We start from the raw sequence: 23,576 nt of genomic DNA, 5'->3' as shown, positions 1-23,576 counted from the left end.
AGCCTGTCTTCAGGAATGATAGGTTTGAGGTGTCAGTAAGATTGCCCATCTTGTGTCCCAGATTTTTCAATTCTTTGCATGGCATGAGTAATCAGCAAACCACCTGCTGTATTTAAGTAACTTGATGTTGGTGAATCAAGAGACAGATGTCAAGAAGTTGCTTTGTCTTCACAGGAAGCTAATCTATATTGCTTTGAGTGTTGTGGTTGCTTTCTCAGTTGCTTTCTGAGCTCTTAAGCACTGACTGCAAGGCTCAAAATCACCCCCAAAAGCTTTTCTCAAAGACATTTGAGAGCTGCCTTTGTAAACCCAGTGATTACTTCTTATAAGAATGTGGCTATTGTTTCTCTGCCTAGATAAGTTGATAAGAATGATTCCTTTGAAGGAGGTAACCAGCAAGTGTTGGTAATTTGAGAGCAGAATTCTGCTCTCGAGACCAGAAACCTCTGCACTCATTAACAGTGCTGCTTTATTTTTATTCTATCCGTTCTTTTTAATTTCAGTAGCCTGAGAAAGGTGCTCAACTCTGAGACATTTTTCCCAATTGGTATTCAGCTGTTCAGTATTAAAACTGTTATGTGACGGGATGGGACTTTTTACTGTGAAGCAACTTCTTTTTTTCTCATAACTACTGAACAGAAAAGGGGAAAATCACATTTGTTTGGAGTTTGTGACAGATTCTGTGGTGGTGGTTTTTAAAAGAAATTCACCTTATAAATGGGCAGAAACCCAAGAATTCTTTGGTAGAATCATTGGGTACCAACAAAGGAGTTTATTTTCTTTTTCATTCCTTTAGTGCCTGAAAACTACCATTTAGGGGTTTATTAATCTTCATGGCTAGGTTGTGAAACAAAATACCTTTTCCTAGTAGGGCTGAGTTCTACTCTCCCACCCACAGTTGACTCACTGGTGCTGTTTCCAATGCAGGACATCTCTCTGAGGAAGCAGCCTTTGAATAAGACCTAGTGCCCATGTAGGAAACACACACGCCCCACCCCGGTATTTATGCAGAAATTGGGAGAGGCTACTACTTCATGGCCGTAGCAGATCCGTTTTGTGATTCATTATTCTCATAGTGCTTTAAGTTAGCTCTTTTTGCCTGTCTTCCTTGAGACTGTGTGTAGTTCATCTGACCTTTAAAATTTTTCTTTGCCGCTATGGCTCTTACAAAAGAGGTCAGTGACTTGGCAGCTCTGCCCTTTTGACTGATCCTTTCTGTCCTCTTGAGGCAGTATAGGGAATTTAAATAGTCATCCTTCTTCCACAACTTAATGTTATGCTGTTGTGTGTTTAATAAAACTAAGTAAAATGGAAGACTGTTTTGATAGGAGGAAATGCTTGTCTGAAAAAGGAAATTAAGCTTTGTAGTAATCTATCTTAAATGCACAGCAGAATTAATTTTTTAAGAGCTCTCTGACCTGGAAGTGTAGGGAAATCCTGTAAAAGAACAGCCATGCACTGGCCCATTGAAGGTACCTATAGTCTACTTTCTGACTGATATAGTGACAAATGTTATGGAATGAGACTGCAGTTTCACAGCCACCAAAAATGAGAGGATATGGCTTCCCTTTCTATATTCCTGCCTGCCTTCCTTCCCCAAAGCTCTTATTTACACTGTCTTATCTCCTCCCTTGTCCCAGCTTTGGCACTTACTGGTACGTAACTGACCAGAACTTGCCAGTTCTATTCTGGGTCTCATTCTGTCTGATTTGCCTAAATTGCAGAGGCCCAGAGGGTTCTGATGTGTGCTGATGTGCAGTACAGGGATTTTAGCCAAGATCTGGGGGCTGGAAGGCAAAGCAGGAGTATACCCACTGGTGGTAATGGATTATTCAAGCCTCTTTGCCTGAGCAATTGGACAGGCACTTTGGTGTCGTCATCTTCCTCTTCCTCCTAGCAGTCTGTGCTGTAGGAACTCCCTGGGGTTGAAGATATATCAACATCATGACAGATTATAACTCACGGTGGTCCTATTGGCCAGGACCATCCTTGTTGTTCTCATTCTGAATTTGTCTCTGCCACCTTCAGGAGACTTGACTGAAATTTCCTGGGTTGTCTGAAATCATGGTTTTATTAGTTGTCATTATGATTTGTTGAATTTTTCTCCCTTTGCTTAACAGTATCTCTTTGGACACTATGAACCTTAATGTCTTCAAAGACTATTGCCTTGTAGTCTTGAGATGTTGTCTTGGTGGTACTAAGTGTTGTTTGTCTGCACGTATGCTTTTTTCTTCAGCCTCCTCTAAGCATTCCTGAATAAGAAAAGTTGTTTCACCCCACCTCAACCGCCTGTAATTTTTGCTGGATTGAAGCTTGTCTTTCACAAAATTATTTCCCAAATCCTTGCTTGAACAGTGTTCTTCCTTAAATTGGTATGTTACATTTTGTCTTCTGTGCTTTTAGTTGTGTAATGAGAGGCATACACTTTAAATCTTGGTTTCTGCCTGTGGGATACTTCACCTGAATGTAGACCGAATGAGTGATGTAATAGCATGAGTTAAAGGTAGGGGAAGTGATGACTATATGACTAACTTGTCCCTTCCACCCACCAATACTATCTTTTTTCCTTCTTCCTTTTGTCTCTCTGCTGCCAAGAAACTGTCTCTATTTTCAGTGAGCTGTGATAGAGCAATAGGAGAAGAAAGTAGCGGGGAGAGAATAGAGAACTGTGGTGATCATGCTCATGTGGCTGGTGACGTCTGATTGGTGAAAGGGTCCGTTCACGGACAGTCATTGTTACTGCCCTGCATATAGTCACTGAAGGGGTTGCAGATCACTTTGAAGTGTGCCATCTGGTCTGGCACAGAACAGCATCACCTCCTCCCTGCCCCCACGATGGGGTTTTTATGTCTGTAACCCAGTTTGCACAGCTGAGAGATTCTGACTTATCTACGAAGATAATGCATAATTTAGCAGTTGGCAATGCTACATGATTTTTTTTTTAAGCTTTTACTTAAATTCATTATAGTTTTAGACTTGATGTATGAGAATCATACGTGTGTGAAAGTCATGATAGGGCACTACCAGTGCATTAAAACTACAGGTTCTTCCCTGCACTTGGCAGAGAAGGCAGCAGTATAGAGTAAATGTTTTACCTGAAAGAAATGTTACCAAGGGAGCTTTGGGGGCATGACAGTAATAGTTGTAATGTAAGCTCAGCTCACATAGACAAATCTGTATTGGCTAATAACTCCTGTGGGGTAAAGTGGAAAACTTGAAGTGGGCATAAGGAAAGACGAAGTTTGTGTTCCTTAGCAATTTTGCTTTAGTTCTTGTAAAGACGTGTCACTAAAATAATACTTGCTACACTGTGGTATAATGCAGAAGCTTTTCTACCCATTAAAGATTATTTTGGGTCATATTTTATGTGTGATTACTAAATGTTACATTGTATGAAAATGCAGTTAAATGCTTCTATATGCAGAGAAATCAACCCATAATATAGATGGTCTTAGGTAGGCAACAGTGTCTTAAAATAGAGTTGGATTGCTGAACCTCACATATTATTTGTAAGTGATTTAAAGAACAGTTGTGGTCTATTTTAGCTCTTAGATGAATAGAATGTTATTGGTTCTTGTATTCTGGGGGCTTAAGGTTTGAGTATTTTTCCTTATGTTCCTTGTTTTGTGTGGTTAGCAGATGCAAAGGATGTTAGTCTGACTTGTGAGAGTAGTCACAGATGTGCAACAAACAAGGCATGACAGCCATTTGTTTTGTGTTTCTTCTAAAGACTTCTAAAAAAAATTAAATTTTCTGCTAGTTCTATTATGTCCTTAGTTTTATAGACAAAAGGTATTCTGGAGTGTTTCCAGTTACCATTTTCCTAAGCTGAAAATAGTCAATGGAAAGACTTAATTTGAAACACAATTAGACCATCTCTTCCTCTTTCTTTTTCCAATTATTAGTCACAAAGTATTTTTAATAAGTCAACAGTAAAGGAAAATGGTGCATATTTATCATCCTGAAACATTAGTTTGGCTTCCAATTTTGTTGGCATAAGAAGCGTGAGCCATCCAGTTTTCAAATGGTCTTGAAATACATGTAAAATGACTCTTCACTTGCCAGATTTTTGGAGGCTTTCAAAACATTCTCCAAGATAAACATATCAGTCTGTGAAAGACAATCCGTTACTATGTATTTTGGTAATCAAATGTGCTTGGCTATTTGTCATGAAGTTTATACAAGAGAGTAAAACAGTTTTCATCATATCATGCACTAGAACCCAGTGCCTGTAAAACTAGCACCTGCACTTTTTTTCACATTATACTTATAGAATCTGTAAAGCAAATGATGGGAAGGGATTTTATTTTTTTGTAAGCGTTTTGAATTGTAATCCAAGGGACATGTTCTGAAAATCTAAATTATTGTGCATGCATGGAGTGGTAGGTTTTAAAAATTGGGGTATATAGATTTTAAAAAAGGTGAAAGAAAAATGAGAACCTAAGCATTATCCTTGTAATAAGTCTTGATTTGTAGTAAATCTTGATTCTCTGACCAGTGTATCTGACTTACTTCATAGCCATGAATTTAAAATTTATCCTGTAATGTTTTTACACATGGGACGTCGCTGATTAAAGTGTATCTGGAACCTTAAAACATATAAGAATATATTTATCTTCTGAGATTGCCTGTTGACTGTGCCTCACACTGATGTATAAGCTTAAAAGTTCCCTCCCTGGAAAGAACAGGAAAATGGACAGTATAAAACATGTCACGTTTGACACAGCTGGCTGGCAAAGCTGGTATCAACTCAAAAATTACAGTTATGGTATATTTTGTTACCTTAAGTATGAAGGCTAAAGACATTGTCTATTTCTAAATGCTGTTCTTTCTCATTGTTCTGTGATGTTGGAGTCTTTTGTGGACGAGCAACTGAATGACTCCAACTCTGCTATTCCAAATGCATTTTTTCTGCAGTTAAAACTGCTTCTTCAGGAACGTTCTTGGTAGCCCCTTACATGTGGTAGTAGTGAGATGACTGTCTCCAGTGAAGTCATGCTATATCTGTTAAAATTTGTCTGCAGTGTGTTTGGCCTTTCTTCCATTGTGATCTTCTGGAGATACCAAACACTTGATGGTTTCTACTCTCCAAAATGTACTGACTTTTTAAGATGAAGGCACACAGTTCAGACTGATCAGCCTTCACTTCCCAGTTGCAGTAGGCTGTTGCTTATTACAAGAAAAGAAGGTGAGCTGGTACCCTCTTAAAATGGTTAGACTTCTGTGTGTGCATGTACATGTGCTGTTTTGATTAGGAATGTTAACAGTAGAACAGCTGCTGTTGCTGATGGAAACTCTGCAGTCCAGTGACCTTTTTTTATCCTTTTAGCTTCCCCTTCTCTCTCTCTCTACATGCACTGATTAGTGAAGTCGCCATCACAGACTTCATCAGTTGTAGAAGACAGTTTGAATTGGGTGCTGTGTAAGTAACCACGTCTTCAAATAAATCTCGCTGCTTTCATGCTGGTTTCACAGCACTTTAGAAGAATACTTGTGTTTATGATAGGATTTATTGAGGAAAAAAATATCATTAATACAGACAAGCTAAGAAAATGGTTGCTCAGAGGCTGTAACTCTTATTAGATTCTTCTGCAAGAGACAAAATACCGTAGATCAATGACCAAGTAAATCTACACAACATACCTCTTGGAAGAAGTAGTCTTGGACCAAGCCACTAGACCGGACTTGAGAAATGAGAATTCTTGCCTTATGATGTTACCAACTTTTGTCAAAAGCACTGCAGGGAGTTTTATGCTTTGGTTGCTGTTTTCAGTGAAGATATCACTGTACAGGTTGTGATTAATTAATGGGGCTTTTAGAGCAGCCAATTTATTTGAAGATGCATCAGTCCATTTAAAACCAAGACAAACTCCTCTACTTTTTTTCTGCAACGTCTAATTAAATTAGGGAAGAGAAATACATCTGTAGGAAATTAGCAACAAATTAGTTGTTTGTCCGTACTTCAGGTTGCCAAAAAATCAAATTTAGAACAGATGACAAAAATTAAGAACACAGCAGCCAATTGTGGAACATTAAACTCTTAAGAGGAGAAAGAATTTATGCCGTTTTCATCAGTTGCATATAATTCTAACTTGCAGGGTGAAAACTAGGGTTTATCAGGTTTGTAAAGGAATTTAAACCCAAAAAGTGAGCCTTCATGTTCTGAAGAAACAACTGACAACTGGACTTTTAGCTGTGTCAGTTTCACATGTGCTGGTTAGTGTTCAGTCTGTTGCAGTGTAATAAAAGTTGTCTGCAAATACAAAGAAAAGTCTTCATTTCTAGATAACCAAACTTATACCCTTGGTTACAGTTTCCTGTGTTGGATGTTTACTAGTCTCATGTGTGTAGAAGTTATTCAAGATTTTTAGACCATCCACATCAGTGGTTTGCTTTATGAAAGCAGGTTAAATTTTTTTCATACGGCTTATCTGCTACCCACAAAAGGGTAGATTTGTGACTTTTAACTCCAGCTGTGTATACCAGTTCTCTTCTAGTGATTGATCTTTGGATAATTTGATGATGATAGTAATTTATTTAGGCCTGATTCATAGATTAGAAGTCCACAGATATATAAGCAAATGTTACTTAATAGAGTTACTACTTAGTGTAAAAGGCAGCAGATTCAAACAAAACCAATTCCAGCTATGTGTACTTTTATTCCTTAGGTTTCTTAGCTGCTTTGATGTCTTGTTTTTTGTGCTGCAGGTAGAACCCTTTAAAGGATGAAGTATCTGATATTCTTTCTCTAACGTGGTTACACGTGAATTAACCTTACTAAAGTTTGGGTGGTTTCCCCCCCCTTTCTTCTTTCAATCTTCGATTTAATGCATCTCTTTTTGGACAGATCAGACAACCATTTTCCATGGAATTATAGTCCATCTTATTTTTTCCTGTTATGTTTGTATTTCTTTTGGGAAAATTCCACTGCTTAAAACCTCCTTCATGCAGACAAACTTTATTTGGATTTCAGGTTTGCTTTATGCTAATTTAGGTCCATGCTACTGCTGAATTGGGCAATCTTGCCCCGTCTTGTATTTGCGCTAGTGTTTGTGCAGCTGCCTTGTGATTTGGATCAGCTTGTGGTCTCCCTGAAAAATAAGCCTTCTGAATTAATTGTTCATTGATCCACTGGACTGCATGGTCAAAATCACTGCTGTCCACACAAAAGAGATGTGAGAGCACATGGCTGGGGTCAGGAATGCCTCTTTCTTGTGGCAGTTCAGTCTTAAATTTCTTAAAACCAGTCGTGAAACTAAGCTTGAACTGAAATGTTTACTAGCTTTTACAATCCTTTTTGTCCTGCTGCATCTCAAGGAACTTGTGTTTGACAGGGAGTCATCGCAACCTGACCTGGGAGGTGCATGGACTAGTGAATAGTGCACCTCATACACACGGTGCAGAAGTTTCTTAATTTGAAATATCCACGGACATGTTTCTTAAATTGCAGCAAATTTCAATAGATTTAGACTATAATTGCTATAACTGGCATGAAGTTATAAGCATCGCTAGTAGTTAAGAAATACTTGCTGTGAATTAATATGGGATTTTTTTGGGGGGCTAGGTTTGGTTGTTGGGGTTGTTTTGTGGTTTGTGTGTTTTCCCTTTCCAGTCCTAACTGTGTGGTGTTGTGTTTCTTTCAGTTGGTTTTGTGTAGGTTTGTTTGGTGTTCTTTTTAGGGGGTGGTTGTTGGTTTTTGGTTTGTGGGTTTTGGTGTTCTTTTTTAAGTTGCAAAGTTGAACACATAGAGTCAGGAAATTCCAGTTGCCTGCAGTGAAATAGAGTTGCATGAGTTCAAGGAGGAGGATTGGCCACTTGGGAACACAGATTCATGGCTCCAGATTCTCACTTCCCATGTCTGGCTCCAATATGCTCTGTAGCATCCAGGCATTGCAATTTCAGGTAGGCTGCTGTACCCTCCCACCATGGACCCAAGCATTCTCAAACTTGGCTAATCTTTTGTTCAAGGTTTGTAGTGTGCAGTCCAGTTGAAAGGCTGGGCAGTGCTCTGTGAGAGGAAGCAGCCTTGAGGTTTTTTAAATTGTATGCTCCAGACTTCACTGAGACTTTACTGAGACTTTATGGATTACAATTTTAATTCTAAAGGTTTATGCTCAGACGAATTTGGGTAGCTTCCCATTGGACAACACAAAGCAAGACTTTGAGGATGACACTGCCAATAATCTATTTCATGGTCAGATGTGGAGAGGTCTTTAAAAACATCTATATTTTAAATGAGATGCACCTTCCTTTTCTCTCTTGGAAATACTTCCTCTAATGTAAATGGGTAGTGATCATCCTATAACAGCAACCTGTCATGGAAAATTTCTGTCTTAGTAGTTATAGCTTGGCAAAATTTTTATAGGCAACTTATGTGGAAGTATCAGGTAGCTCTGTTATCTAATGCTGCTACTTCAGTTTCTAAGTGTCTATTTTCCTTTTCTGGGGTTTCGATAAGAATAAACTGTAACCCCTTCTGCATCTGTCAAACCTTAACTGTGTAACTCAGTTATCAAAATTAACATGCCTGAAAAAAAAATACCTTTGAAGGAAAAGGAACAAGTGTTGGATGACACACTGGAAATCTTAGACACTTCACTTTTTAGTAGCATAATCTTAAATTTTTGTTCCCTTAACAACTTCACACTAAGAAGCTTGTCACTACCATGAATATTTTGTCCTGAGCCACAAATGCTTCCCCAGACCCCTTCCCTTACTGAAGATTATGGAAATACAGAAATACCTCGTCTTCATTTCTTTTTAAATGAATTAGAATATGAGGGCACTCAGAGATCTAAAATAGTATGACCGACTGGAAATAAGAAAAATCTCTATTAAATGGACATTCTTCTTGTATGTATTTAGTAATGGTCACCTGAGTGTATTATGTTATTTACCGGTATGGAGGAACTGACTTGGGAAGCAGATAAGCTTGTGTAAAGTGACAACACGTTTGGATTTTTTTTTGTTTGTAATGTTTAGATAATTTAACTCTGAGTTGTTGGACTAGTGAGGAAGTGGTTGTGCAAAGAGAGGGTTACCTGGGTTTATTTTTGGATTTGTTTCAGCAAAGGTAGAAAAAGTTTGTTGTGTGTGCCTGCAAATGTTTTACTGCAGTACTTTAATCTGAGATTATTTGCTGTTCCCACTCTTACTTTGATCAAAACTGTATTTGTATCCTGTCTCCTTCCCCCTTCCCATAGGAGAGAGTCTGAATCTTCTCTTGTCTTCAAGTCATTGATCATTTGTCCCTAAGAAATTTGGATGAGGGACACTGCAACTTCTTAATCTAGTTTTGTTTCCTTTGCTTAAGTTAATTGTCATCACTGCTTCTTTCTTCCCTCTTCTGAGCGATAATAAAGCCTTTCTTTCTCCTCCCTCTCTTTCCCTTCTTTCTATTTTGCATCCTTCCCTCCCCATTTTCCTACATTTGTACGGTTTCCATGGGACATCCCATGAATCACTCCAAGCATCCCATTAACTTTCCAGAAGACGAAACTGAATTGACTCCTGTAAGTTGTTATGGTATGTTTATATGGCTTCTGTTTATGTCAATAGTTATGTTGATCTGCCTGCAACAGAAAAATCACCCTAGTGACTTCAGTTTAATTCACTGGTATCCCTACCATGTGGTAAGGTAACCATGTATATCATTACAGTCAAGCTTTTTAGTCCTAAGTTGATCGTTGCCTATTTTCTAGTTACTAATTGGGCACGGCTACTTAAAATACACTTTAGTGTTTTTCTGAAGCATGATTGCTCCTGGCAGTCATAGAATCATAGAACAGAATCATAGAATCATTTCAGTTAGGAAATACCTTTAAGGTCGTTGAGTCCAACAGTAAACTGAGCACTGCTAAGTCCACCGCTAAACCGCGTCCTTGAGCACCACATCTACATGTCTCTTAAATAACTCTGGGGGTGGTGACTCAACTGCTTCTCTGGGCAGCTTGTTCTGATGCTTGACAACCCTTTCAGTGAAGAACTTTTTCCTGCTATCCAATCTAAACCTCCCCTGGCACAACTTGACGCCATTTCCTCTCATCCTATCACCTGTTACTTGGGAGAAGAGATTGACCCCCACCTTGCTACAACCTCCTTTCAGGTAGTTGTAGAGAGTGATAAGGTCTCCCCAAGCCTCCTCTTTTCCAGGCTAAAGGGCTCCCATTGCCAAGGAAAGCAGAAAATGGATTTTTTTTTTTAAATAGAGGTTCATCATTTCATATTGTATGCTTTTATATGTTTCATATGAATATATTGAGTTTGCAAAGAAAAATTTTAGTTCTCCTTTCCCATCTTTGTCCTCCTTTGGGACAAAATTACAAAAATTATGCTTATACTGTGTTTAATTCTTGAGTTCTCTTTTGAAAATCGTGGATTCTAATTCTTTAAGCTGGAGTCCAAAGAATTCAACGTACTGATGTAGCTGAAATGCAACCTAGGGTAGTATATCCTTTCATCAAAGGTTTGCAAGCATATAGTTCTCTATTGGACACTGCTTACTCAGTTTCCCTCATTTTATTTTCTTAGGGACAGAAGGAGGCTTTTAAAAATATTTTTGTAGTGTTTCTCAACAGTCATATCAAATCCAAAATAGTGGCACAAGAGTGCCATCAGCTGGTTTAATTAGATATGTGTGTTAATGTTAAATTGTTAAGAGTTTTGCAAGAAATGTTGCAAGATACTTATGTACACAAGTCCTCAGTGTCTTGTCATTGTCTGGTTTTTTTATGTACTGATGTAAGCTATTCCATTATATTCTGAATTAATGATGTCTTTGAACCTACAGATAATAAATATTTAACCAGGAAGGAATTTTCCTATTTAACATATTTAAGGCATTAGAACAATAAGATAAAATACCTTAGAAGATTGCCAGGTCATCTATTTCTTACACTTCCCACCCAGTTTTTGTTCATTATTTGTAAATTGACAGTGTAAAGAACGTGTTTGGCACCTTTCATATGGTATTGTACTGTTTTTAAACCCTGCATGTGTGTATTTAAAGCCCTTACCTCAAAATCAGAGGAATTAGATACAACTCTGCCTCTTAGCAATGAGATTGAATCTTTCTAAATTTGTCCCATTTCTGTACTAAGTGATAATCAGGTATGTAACAAGAAAATGGATGTTTGATATGAATGGGACTGTCAAGGTTTTGCAAAAATGTGCTAATAGAATCGAAGAAATGAGGCAATGCGTATAGCATGTGAACTGATGGCCTGCTACAGCTGCAAGATGGCTACACAGCCTGCATCCTTCAGAACCTAGCTAGACAGCTTAGTTTATCACCTCTTCTGAAAGTATCTTTACTTCTTAAAATCTACCCATCAGTTACTCTCTGGAAAAAAAATACTAATATGCTCGGTAATTCAGTGTTAGTTTAGAAATAATTTCAGATTTGGGTTGGAGTTTTGTAGGTTTGTGGGGTTTTTGGTTTGTTTTTTTGTTTGTTTGGGTTTTTTGGGGGGGGGTTGTGGGTGGGGTTTTTGTTTGTTTGGAATTTTTTTTTTGAAACTGGTTTTCATCCTAAGACTTCAGAACCCCAAGAATTAAAACAACCCACTGAACTTTTCATAAAGGAACTGACAAGTATAATAGCGGAGAAAATATTGAGCTTTTGGCCAATACTAAAATTGTCATTTAGTATAATGCAACCAATTATATTCTGAAAATCTGAAAGGTATTTTTATTTTCCTGGTAGACCATCTATTCTATCATGTTTAGCAAACATATTTTGTAGATGTAGGGTTGGTGATGGGTATAAAAATGTTTCAGCATTTAAAAAACTTTCTGGCATAAGCAGCTACTTTGTATTTAAGAGGGATGTTGTGTTGAGTTCTCTGAAAACACTGAAATGCAATATTCAACAGCTGGTCCATGAACTTTTGATATTTAGGCCTGAAGATAATGGATGTTACATTCCTGCCTTCAAAGAAAGGATATAGGAGATCTTTGAAGTCCGAAGTATAATTTGGAACAAGACTATATTCCATGTTTTTATAAACATCGAGGCTAACTCTCTCTGCTGAATGAACTACACATGATCCTAACAGCATCTAGAGCTTCTAAATGTTAATATTAATGTTACTGAAATCTATTTTTATGTGTAGTGACTATCTATACCAGCTAAAGTTCGTTATGGAGACATTAGTGTGCTTATTTACATACTTTTTTGTTAGTTCTGACATTTTGATCATCATATACCATTTTTTAATGCAAGAAGTCATCACTGCCATGTCTGCTTATACTTCTTGTATAAAAGGAGTTAAAATAAATAAATAAAATAAAAGGAGTTAAAAACAAGTCTTTTCACTATTTTTTCTCTCTCCAGGTCCTTTGAAGTAAATTGAGTTTCTGAAACTTAGTTCAGAGTCTGCTCTGTATTATGAAGAAGCACTAAAACATAATTGAATAGCTTTTTATGTATTGTGTAAAAATTGTCCCCAAAAGAATCTATTTTGGCATGAAAAGAAGTTGCAAACGCATTCAATACCGGATGGTAGGCTTCATATTTGCTTTTTTAAGGGAAGGAAGAGTATTTTCTGAAGATCATAAAGAAATAAATTTAGTGAGGTTCAGTCACCAGCATGGCTAGTGTTATGCCTTGTCCAGTGTTACTGTTGTAGAGTCTTGTAGCACAGTTTATATCAACAGATTCTTCACTTAAACAGTTTCTGTGGAAGAGCAAATTACATGATTTGATGATTTGACAAGGAGAAAAATTTTTCTTATTGCCTCTTAAGAATCCTCTTAAAGCCCTATCACATTTCCCTTCCTGGATGCTCACCATGCGATGGCATTTTGAGTTCTGCCTGAGCAGTGGTGTTCTTAGATTAACTGGGAATCCTAAGTGGAGTCTGGCTCTGCATTCATAATTTAAAATATCAAAGTATAAGTGTTGGTTTTCACATTCTTTTACTGACGGAGTGATTTTATAGATCCCCTTTTAGTAGAAAATTTTAATATCTGCTAATGCCTGTTATGTGAATTTTTTCTACCTATAGTGGAAATAACTTTGGGAAGCTTTTTCATTTGCACTGCATTTGCATTAGTAATTTTATACAAAAACATATGAAAAGGTGTGGCTGCAACTGATGGCTGGATTTTATTGAGAAAGCTATCCTGTACATAAACACAGCTTTAAAAAAACCTAGTAGAAGTAAAGGATTAGGTAGCTTTGGACTGTGCACGCATTATAAATCAGACTCCTGTTACTCATATTGAATAAGCTTCACTGAGTGTTTTAGTGAATGCTACAATTAAATAGTCTTCCAACACTGTTACAGTCTAGTTCTTGTATAAATTCATGCTTAGTATAAAGAACTGCAGACTTTTGCCTTTTCTGAAGCTTTTGTCAAAGTTTTATACTTTCATGATGTATCAAATTACTTTTACCTTCAAAGGATATTTTAATATTCTGGTTGTGTGACAATTTTAAAAAAATTGAAATATCCATTATGAGAAATTAAGGCCTTGTACTGTGGAAGCAACGAACCTAAGATGATGCATTGGGGTAGAGACTTGTTGCCAGGGCATAAGTTCTTGTTTTGATGGGAGCAGGTGGAAGGACCACAGATGCTTTTCATGGTGGAAGACTAGAAAAGTCTACCTAGGAGTAGTTAACATTTTGTTTTTCTTTTCTTAGAGTTCATTGGTGTTATCTTTAGTCTGGAAAAGTACTTGGGGTAGAAAAGTAGGTTAATTTATTTGGAAAGGTCAGGCATTTATATTGTCAGAGCTTTAATATATATTTGAACTCCAGAAGTAGAAAGGAAGAGTGGGCTATTTAGATCCTCTGTGTGGTCCAAGTTAATTGTAGCATCTTAAGAAAAAATAACAAAATATTTATCTTCCCATGAACAATGGAATATTCCTAGGAGCCTGTATTGAAGGGCAACATCTATTCACCTCAAAGCTTGATGTTTGAGCTGAAGTCTTTCCTTTGAAATAGATTAAATGCTTTAAAACTGTGGATTGTGAGAGAACAACATGTTGCTCTAAAATGAAACTTAGTTTTTGCTTTCTCTAATGGTTTGTGCAGGTCAAATATTTTTAAAATGTTATGTGCACATAGTTGTTGTTTAGCCAAGCTATGATTCCTAGAACTTGGGATTTCCTGTTGCTCTGCTACTTCTGTTCATTCTACTTTTGGTTATCTGCAGTACTGCAGAATGAGTTGTGCAGTAGGAAGGAGCCATTCACAAAAGGTGTCTGGCAAAGAACTCTTGCCTCCCTGTTTCTAGATTTGTCTCTCCAGGTCAGATTCATGTAGGTAGTTGTCATCACACTGTTACTTTGTATTTTACTTGCCAACACCTGTTCCCATGAAATGCCATCTTTCTTGATTTCCAGAATAACTTTCCTGTGGTTATCTCTTTTCATACTTTGTTGCAGGTCTGGAAAGTAGTATTAGCAAAGTCCCCAGTGGTTACTTTTTTGTAAGAAATCTTTGGCATTACCATTTCTAGATAGAATAAATTTTCCTTAGTGGCGAAAAGTTTCATGGAACTTAAATGCAAGACAGCAGCAGCCAAAATGACCAATGATAGGAAGAAGGTTAAACGGTCTGCCTTGAGCTTCTCTGTAGGAGAAGTATTATCCAGCAAATAGTATTTCCTTGAAGGAGAGATTCAGTATCCCCTCTTTATCCTGACACTATTGTTGACTGATAGACTAAGGAGAGGTGGTGACTAAACCCTAAGGAAGAGGCTATAAATGTTCTTTCTACTGCAGTTGCTCCATTCACCAAGCAAAAGCGATCCATATTAATTGAAGTCCTTGATGTCTGACAAAGACTCTATCAAGAAACTCTTTAAAATAATTTCCTTGAACTTGTCTTTGGATTTTTACGTACATTTTTGAGCTTTGGATTGAGACAACCAATTTATTCCAGTTCTGTAGTAATATGTTGTAATGAGACCACGCGAAACTGACTTTGTGTAAAGTTAGAGCTTCTGTGTAGAAAAGGATACAACTCAGACTGAAAATGCACCTCGTAGAAATCATAAAAAGAGGATTAGTCTGCCTTCACATTAAGCAAAGCTGTATTATTCAACAGCAATGTTAGCATTGCATCTGCCTTTCTCAGGCCAAGTAAACAAACTGTTCTTTAAATGATAGCCTTTCTTAAGTATTGTTGGAGCTGCTGGAAATCCTGTGTATGTAGAAAAAGCAGAATGTATTAGTTCATTAGTCCCAAATGATATGATTATGTATGTCAGGAAGTCTAATCTGGGAATTCTGTATGATTGTAAACAATGCATGAGACTCTTTAATTATACCAGGTCCTGCATCACAAAGCTGTCATCAGTGTGTGCTTGAGGTGTGAAAATAATGTCAATAGGCAGCACTGCTGTGCTTATAAAACATATAGACACAGATGGTAATTAATCTGCAGGCAGAAAATTCTGCATTTAGTCTGTAGCATAACCTGTGTTTATATTAGTGATTAAGTGCCAGGTGGGGCTTGGGCTGGAGCCTAGGTTTTACTTCAGGTGCTGTGTGGAGTCTTCTCTGAGCTGTAACTTTTAAAGCCTGCTAGAGATCCTTAATTACTCATCCCACTATTTGGTAAACTCCCCCTGCAGGAGCTGTATTCACCAAACTATTTGATATTGCCTTGCATGAAGTCGTAGACATAGTCCCTTCATTTTTTTTTCAGGAGACTATATCTTTTTGTGGCTCTGAAGAAGAGACAGGGGTTCTGTGCTACTAATTAATAAACAAGACTATAGTAGTCTCCTTAGTTGTCATACCTTGTTCTGTATAGCATTGTGCCAACTGACACAAATAGAGCTGAGACAGATGCAGCCACATGGGACAGAATTTGCAGTACAGTGGTGGTACACAGGAGATATGCTTAATGCTCTGTTAAGTGCCACAGTATTAGCCTGATTTCCTTAGCAGACTTGTGACTATGTGGTTCTGCAAATTCCTGTGGGTTAATGGTTTTGTTGTTCCTCTGTAGCAGATGCTGGAGAAGATAAACACTGTTAACTGTCATTAACTGATTTTTGCCTTTTGAGAAGTCCTCAAAAGGTTGCTTATCATTTTTAAACAGATTAAAATATATTTTCTGCTAATTCCTCTTCCAAGAGAAATACGTGGATTCGTTTCTAACTTCTTGGTTTATATAATTTGGACTGTACAAGAGAAGAAAGACTTGAGTCCTTTTTTTTTAAAAAAAAAAAAGGGAAAAATTAATTGTAAGTCAGATTTGGATTATTATTACAGTAACATCTTTTTTTTTTCTTTAACTATGGAAGCAGCAGCCAGTGTAGAAAGTGTGAAACCAGTTCCTTGTGTCCAGGATGACCAGTTTTCAGTGGCTTTATATTTGTGTAATGGAAGTAGAATGTTCAGTTTTAGAAGACTGGACAGGATTTTGAAAAGCATTATAAGTGCATGTTTTCTTACTTTTATACTTCTAAATGTCTTTAAAAATAAGTTGTCTCTTGCAGAAAAGAAACCAGTAGCAGGTAAGCAAAACTTTCTTAATTCTGTTCTGTGACATTGTATACAGGGGAAGATTAAAATAGTGTCCTCTATTAACGCAACCGCTTTTGTATTAGTGTGTTAGGCTTGTAATATTTGAGAATGTTCACATTTTTGTGGGAGGGAAATAAAGTGATGACGTTTTTTTTTTTTTTTCCTTAAACTCTGCTTCTGTAATCAAGACGCTATAAAATTACTATACTGACTCCTTTTGACTTATGTTCTTTCTCTTTCTTTCTGCACAAGCACTCCTATTTGGACAGGGAAACCTCCCTCCTTCTGAGAAACATTGCAGGAAAGCCTTCTCATTTGCTGACCAAGGTGATGCTTCTTCTTTCCACCTGTATGTGACTATTTCTATGTAGAAAGAATGCTTTTGGTGTGTGCTATGCTCCTCCCACCCCTACCCTTTCCAGGAACTTGTGCATTTACTTACATGATTTTCCTGATTGTCCAAGGTGCTTTTAATGGCTGAATTTTGCTTATTTCTGCAGATGTATCAAAATGTTCAAGTTCTTGGCAAATACTTAATAGCCATGTCAGCAGGTAAAATGCCCTAGCTGAAAAGGAAATGTACTGAGCTAGAAGTTATTTTGTTCCTATTCCCATTCACTAGTTTAATAAAATAAAGATCACCACTGTGGAAAATATGTGGGAGTATTCAATACTGTTAAAAGGCAGTGGTATCTTTAAAATAAGTTCACTTGCCATGTTGAAGATAAAATGTATTAAGTAATGGGGTGGGTTTTTTTGACATTTTGAATGCTGTCTTAACATAATGTGTAGAGAATATCCTAGTGAGACAGTGGTCTAATGAGCCACGCATGTACAAATCCTGATTATAAATCAATATTCTTCGCAGGAAAGAGGTCAGTAATGTACGAAGTGAGTGCAAAGTGCCATTCACTTTCTCTGATTCAGTTTGTTAAGAATTACATTTTCTATATGTGCTTCCTTTTGAAACTAGAGTAGGAGGGATGGAGCAAGCTATAAATCACCTTGGTGAAAAAACAAGCTGGGATGAAGAACATACAGCTTCATGTTGTTGAGAAAACTTTGAATGTTCAGTGGCTGAGGTGTCAGATATGTCTGATGCTACTACCTACTGCAAACCACTTCTTGGGTTGCTTTTCTAAAATAGACACTCTAGAGGAGAAACCACAGGCAAGCCTGAAGTGACAAAATGTACCTTGGTGACCTCAAAACAATAGGAATAAAGTTTGCTGGGTACAAGTAGTCCGTATTTTCCAGTAAAAGTTTAAAACTAGTTTACTGCTTTTTCTTAAATACCTTAACGTTCTTCTCAAAATGCTCAGCATGCATCTTGACAACAAATTTTCAAGCTGTCTTCTAGGGGAGTATAAACAGCCAAAGCCAAGTAATTTTCTGCTCTTGTGATTTGTTTTGCTTAAAATTTAAGTTCATACCTCCTTCCCCTGTCAGCTCCTTGCTTCTGCACCCCCAACAAAGCAAGCAGCCACGAAACCAGCAAACCTTGCTTGATTGCAAATAGATTAACAACAGCTGTGGCACAAACAGAAACCATCATTTTCTCTCTTTCATCTCCATGTGTTTTCATATTCTCCCTTCTGGTTATTTATCTGGGATGAGTGTGGGTTAGCATATGGAACTTCAATTTAAAAAAAGGCATAAAATATTAAGTCCATTGCATCATGACCACAACCCACCTTATATCAGTGATTCTAATAGACTCCTGTAGTTAAATGTTTGAGTTTATAAATCTTTGTCTTGGGTTATTAGACTTTGTAGCCCTTTGGGTCAGGTGCTTTTGGTGAGCTGCTTGATGTTCTGAAGATAATGTTGTTAGCTCAGTTTAGGATGTCTCAGTACAGCTGTGACCTCTTCTTCTATTGAGCACACAGCCCTGGCATGGATACTTACTGGTTCTCTTCTGACCTCCTGCAGAGAGAAATATCTTAAGTGATGAAATGGAAGTCCACTTGGCTATTTAGATCTCTTCAGCTTACTGTAATATTAGATAAGCCCCAGTGTGAAACAAGCAGCCCCAAGAAACAGGGGTTTTCCTTGCAGTTGTAGCCAGGTGTTAAATCAGTTAAAGGTAGGATCATGTTTCAGTTCAATGCTGGTGTCTGGTGTGTCAACTATTTCTTACTGTCTTACTGTTTCTTGTATTCTTCCCCTTTTTTGATCTGTCTACCTTTTATATGGAGACTAGAGACACTTTGGGGGGATCATAATACCATTATTGTCCTCTGGTAATATAACTAGTTATAAAAATTCTAGTAATGGACTAGATTCCTTTTGCACTACAACCACGCACAAATACAGTTCCTGTTGCAGCGTAGGGCACATCTCAACACAGAAAATGATGTATTCATTGTGGTGATCTCTTACTTTCCAAACATAATTCTGTGTGTTGTTGTTCACACAGCATTCAAAACTCTTCTGAAAACAGAAAGAAGTGAAAGCATATCAATGGAGTTACTGAATATTGAAAATAAAGCAATGTATCTTTTATGTGAAATCTGCAAACTTGTTTCCCTATAGGTTTGGAATTACGCCATGAAATGAATACTGAAAACTAAGCTTATGGCTGTGAAATATTAGAGCACTTGCAAATAATTTTGAGAGAGTATTCAGGGCTTGACTATATCCTAGGTTAGGACTTAAAAATAAGAAATAGAAACGTAACACACTGGATTTTGAAGTTACCATTTCTTCTACCATTCTGATGCATGTGAATCTGAAACTACATTCAGGAAGCCAGATGATGGTGATTTAATGATGTAATGCTTCAGATATGTATGTCAGCATCTGGAGAAAAGGAATTGTATTATGCCTTCTCTTCCCAAATATCTAGTACTTAATTCTCCTTTTCTTGTTGACCTGAAAGGCAAATATTCTTCTTATGAATGTTGATTCCCCTGTTTTGTAGATGGCTGCTACATAGTGTAATCCTCTCAGACCTTTCAATAAATCAGTTGTGAAGTTGGCTTCATGCATCTTAAGTCAATCTGATTCAGATGTCCTCATTCTTGAATGAAGCATCTGTTTGCGATTTTTTAATGCAGTTTAAAAATATAGCAATTGATTTCTAATCTGTAAAGGATGTAAGCATGATCTGAAAACTCCAGCTTCCTACAGCCAGTTTCTGTGGAAGTTGTGATGGCCACAGCTGGAAACCACAAAAAGGATATAGGTGGTTAGTAGCAGGGTTTTGTGCAAACAAAATTTTTGTTCAACAAGCTGCTTTGTACTAATCTGCTGTGATTATTGTGATATTGCTGTGTACTTTTAATGTCAGCTTTGTCTTGGAATGAGTTATAATAAGCTATTGTAGATACATTGTTAGACAAATAGTCTATGTTCTCAAATCTGTGTTTCTGCCCTGTTCCACATATCCGTCATGCTTTTTGTCCAGCTAAAACTAATTACCAGTCAGTCCTGGTGCCTCATGTTATGTTGTTGTCGTCTTTCCACTCCCAATCTTCCTTACTTCGGTTTCTAAGGCCTATTCTCCATCCTGATTTGGTTGGGGTTCTTTTGTTTGTTTCTTTGGGGTTTTTTTGTTTTTCTCTCTCCTCCCCTTTCTTGCTTTTTCCTGGTCCCAGATCTAGTACCTTTTCTCCTGTATCTATTTGCCTTAGGTAGCTGCAGTAAGAAGCCTGGCCTAGAACTGTTACAAGACAGGTCCTATTCAGAGGCAAGCAGGAAGATAATCTAGTGCAGATGGATGATTCAAGGGATAAAAAGTCAGGGAAATTCCTTGCAAATGCATTTCAGTTTTTTTCTTCATCAGTACTAGTTTTGTCAAATCTAGTTCAAGTATTCTTCTGGGGAAGGCAGGATGTGTGTCCCTGCTGAATAAGATTCTATTCTGCTATACCTTGAAACATACCTTTAAAATGGCACAAAGTCTAGTTGGAGGCTGTTAATCAGTTTTGCACCCCAGAGGTTAATACTGGGTCCAGTACTTTTCAACATCTTAATTAATGATCTGGATGGTGGGGCAAACGCTAACTGTAATTTCTGGTTCAAGCTTGGTCTAGGTCCCCCACCTCTGGCCCACACGAAAAACTACTCCTCAGCGTTGATCTCTTTGTTCCAGCTTGCTTTTGGCTGCCCAATTCCAGCGCCACTCCAGCGGCCCCTCTAGGCACTCTCTTTTGCTGAGCCATAACCCTATAGACAAGCTGTTGATGTATGGGCTGGATAAGCAGACAATGATGTGGACTGAGAACTGGCTGAATGGCTGGGCCCAGAGGATGGTGATCAGTGGTGCCAAGTCTAGTTGGAGGGCAGTAACTAGTGGTGTACCTCAGGGGTCAGTACTGGGTCCCATCCTTTTTAACATCTTCATTACTGATCTGGATGATGGGGCAGCATGTGCCCTCAGGAAGTTTGCTGATGACTCCAAACTGGGAGGAGTAGCTGTGATGCCAGAGGGCTGTGCTGTCATCCAGAGGGACCTCAATGGGCTGGAGAAATGGGCTGACAGGAACCTTGCAAAGTTCAACGGAGAGAAGTGTGAAGTTCTGCACCTGGGGAGGAACAGCATCATGCACCAGTCCATGCTGGGGACACCGAGCTGGAAAGCAGCTTGTAGAAAAGGACCTGGGGGTCTTGGTGGACACCAAGTTGACCAGAAGCCAGCAATGTGCCCTTGCGGCAAAGGCGGCTAATGGTATCCTGGGCTGAACTGGGAGGAGTTTTGTCAGCAGGTGGTTGAAGGTGATCCTTCCCCTCTACTCAGCACTGGTGAGGCCACACCTGGAGTAGTGTGTCCAGTTCTGGGCTCCCCAGCACAAGAGAGTTACAGAGCTACTGAAGAGAGTCCAGCAAAGGGCCACAAAAACAATGGACTAGAGCATCTGTCCTGTGAAGAGAGGCTGAGAAAGCTGGGACTGTTCAGCGTGGCAAAGAGAAGGCTCGGGGGAGTCATCATCCATGTGTACAAATATCTGAAGGGAGGGTATAAAGAAGATAAGATGGAGCCAGGCTCCTTCAGTGGTGTCCAGTGACAGGACCAGAGGTGATGGACACAAATTGAAACAAAGTAGGCTCTGTCTGAACATCAGAAAACACTTTCTTTTACTGTGAGGGTGAGTGAGCAATGCCACAAGTTGCCCAGAGAAATTGCAGTGTCCGTCCTTGAGATACTCTGAAGCTATCTGGGCATGGTCCTGGGCAGCTGGCTCTAGGTGGCTCTGCTTGACCAGGGGAGTTGGACAAGATGACCTCAGCCATTCTCTGAAAATTGGGAAAAACAGGTTTCCCAGAGATAGGGACATGTACATTTTTCTGATATGGAAAAACATAGCCTTTGCTTTGCCTCATCCTTTGAGGTAGCTGAGGTACCGGTTTTTGCATCCTTTCTTCCTCAACTTCAGTTTGAGATAGACACCAGCATTGCAGTTTTCTTCCCAACCAGTTGTTTTAATGATATTACAGGAAATAAAATTCTGATCTTGTTGAAGTTGTGCAGTGGTTCTCTTTAACCACTGGCAGTAGCACTGCCAGGTTTATCTGAAAATTTCTTTGCATCACACTTCCAGCATTAACACTTTGCCTAAGAGTATATGGTGGTGTTGTATGGTCCAAGATCATTGGGAAGAGTGTGAAAAGTTTAAGTACTGGGTAAGTTTGATTAAGCACAAGAGAGGTTCTGGAGACATTCACAGATGCCATTATGCATTTAAATTCATAAGCAACTGCCATCTATCTCTTAGCCTTCCTTCTTTGCTCTAATAGATTGTGGGAGGGAAAGATCCCTTCTGTAGGAACTTGTGGCAAGAGCCAGTGTGACTGAGATGCATTTAAAATATAACTGCTGCTTTCCAGTTTCCATTCAGAAGCCATCTTCTGTGTTGGAGTTAGGCTTCTTGTAGCAAAAAGTTTGAATGGTGCACAGAAATAGAACAAAGGAAGAATATAGCATTAGCCCAGTGTAGTATCATTGTAATATTTAAAAACTTCACAGAATCACAGAATGGTAGGGGTTGGAAGGGACCTCTGGAGATCGTCTTGTCCAACCCCCCTGCTTGAGCAGGGACACCCAGAGCAGGGGGCACAGGAACACATCCAGGCGGTTTTGAATGACTCCAGGGAAGGAGACTCCACAGCCTCCCACAACAGGGCAGCCTGTGCCACTGCTCTGTCACCCTCACAGTAAAGACGTTTTTTCTCACGTTTAGCTGGAACTTCCTGTGTTCCAACTTGTGCCCACTGCCCCTTGGCCTCCATTGGGTACTGCTGAAAAGAGCCTAGTCCCATTGTCCTGATACCTACCCGTTAGACATTTATACATATTGATGAAATCCCCCCTCAGTCTTCTCCAGGCTAAACAAACCCAAGTCCCTCAGCCTTTCCTCATAAAGGAGATGCTCCCGTCCCCTGATCATCTTGGTAGCTCTCCGCTGGACTTGCTCGAGCAGTTCCCTATCTTTCTTAAACTGGGGGGCCCAAAACGGGACACAGTACTCCAAATGCAGTCTCACTAGGGCAGAGTAGAGGGGGAGGATAACCTCTCTCGACCTGCTGGCCACACTCCTTTTAATGCACCCCAGGATACTGTTGGCCTTCTTGGCCACAAGGGCACAGTGCTGGCTCAGGGTCAGCTTGCTGTCCACCAGCACTTCCAGGTCCTTCCCAACAGAGCTGCTTTCTAGTAGTTCAGCCCCCAGCCTGTACTGGTGCCTGGGGTTGTTCCTCCCCAGGTGCAGGACCTCACACTTGCTCTTGTTTAATTTCATCAGGTTCCCCTTGGCCCAGCTTCACAGGTGAATAATTCTCAGACACAACCCCCAAAACAATATTACTGCTTTACATGCATTTCCATATTTATTAACATAAAACAATATGGTGACAATAAGTCAGGAATGTGCCAGAGGTATAGAAAACTCTATATTAGGTTGGGAAGGAAGAAAGAGAAAATGTGAGGATGAGTGTACATTAAGGAGGATGGACTCCTTACCAGGAAAACAGCAGCTGTACACTCACGTTTAGTGAGCTTTGAAGGAGTGTAATGTATTTGTGTCTGTCCCTTTCTGCTTTACTCGGGTTATTCTGGGTTACTATGAGAAGAAATGCACTAAAAC

At 38.8% G+C, this 23,576-nt stretch overlaps 1 protein-coding gene across 9 annotated transcripts in view; it reads left to right on the top strand.

Annotated features, from left to right (window-relative positions):
* The window catches only part of RAPH1 (Ras association (RalGDS/AF-6) and pleckstrin homology domains 1), a 109,717-nt gene that overhangs the window by 51,718 nt on the left and 34,423 nt on the right, over nucleotides 1–23,576 (top strand). For 8 of the 9 annotated variants that reach the window (XM_064451789.1, XM_064451784.1, XM_064451787.1 and 5 more), the window contains one exon: nucleotides 16,744–16,818. The exons of the other annotated variant lie outside the window; for it this stretch is intronic. In XM_064451789.1, the coding sequence (XP_064307859.1) occupies nucleotides 16,744–16,818 (75 nt within the window). The remainder of the gene's footprint in view (nucleotides 1–16,743; nucleotides 16,819–23,576) is intronic. 9 annotated transcript variants of the gene reach the window in all.

The sequence above is a fragment of the Phalacrocorax carbo genome, chromosome 5 (assembly GCF_963921805.1).
Source record: "Phalacrocorax carbo chromosome 5, bPhaCar2.1, whole genome shotgun sequence".
Classification (NCBI taxonomy): Eukaryota; Metazoa; Chordata; class Aves; order Suliformes; family Phalacrocoracidae; genus Phalacrocorax; species Phalacrocorax carbo.
This window is presented reverse-complemented; position numbering and strand designations above follow the sequence as displayed.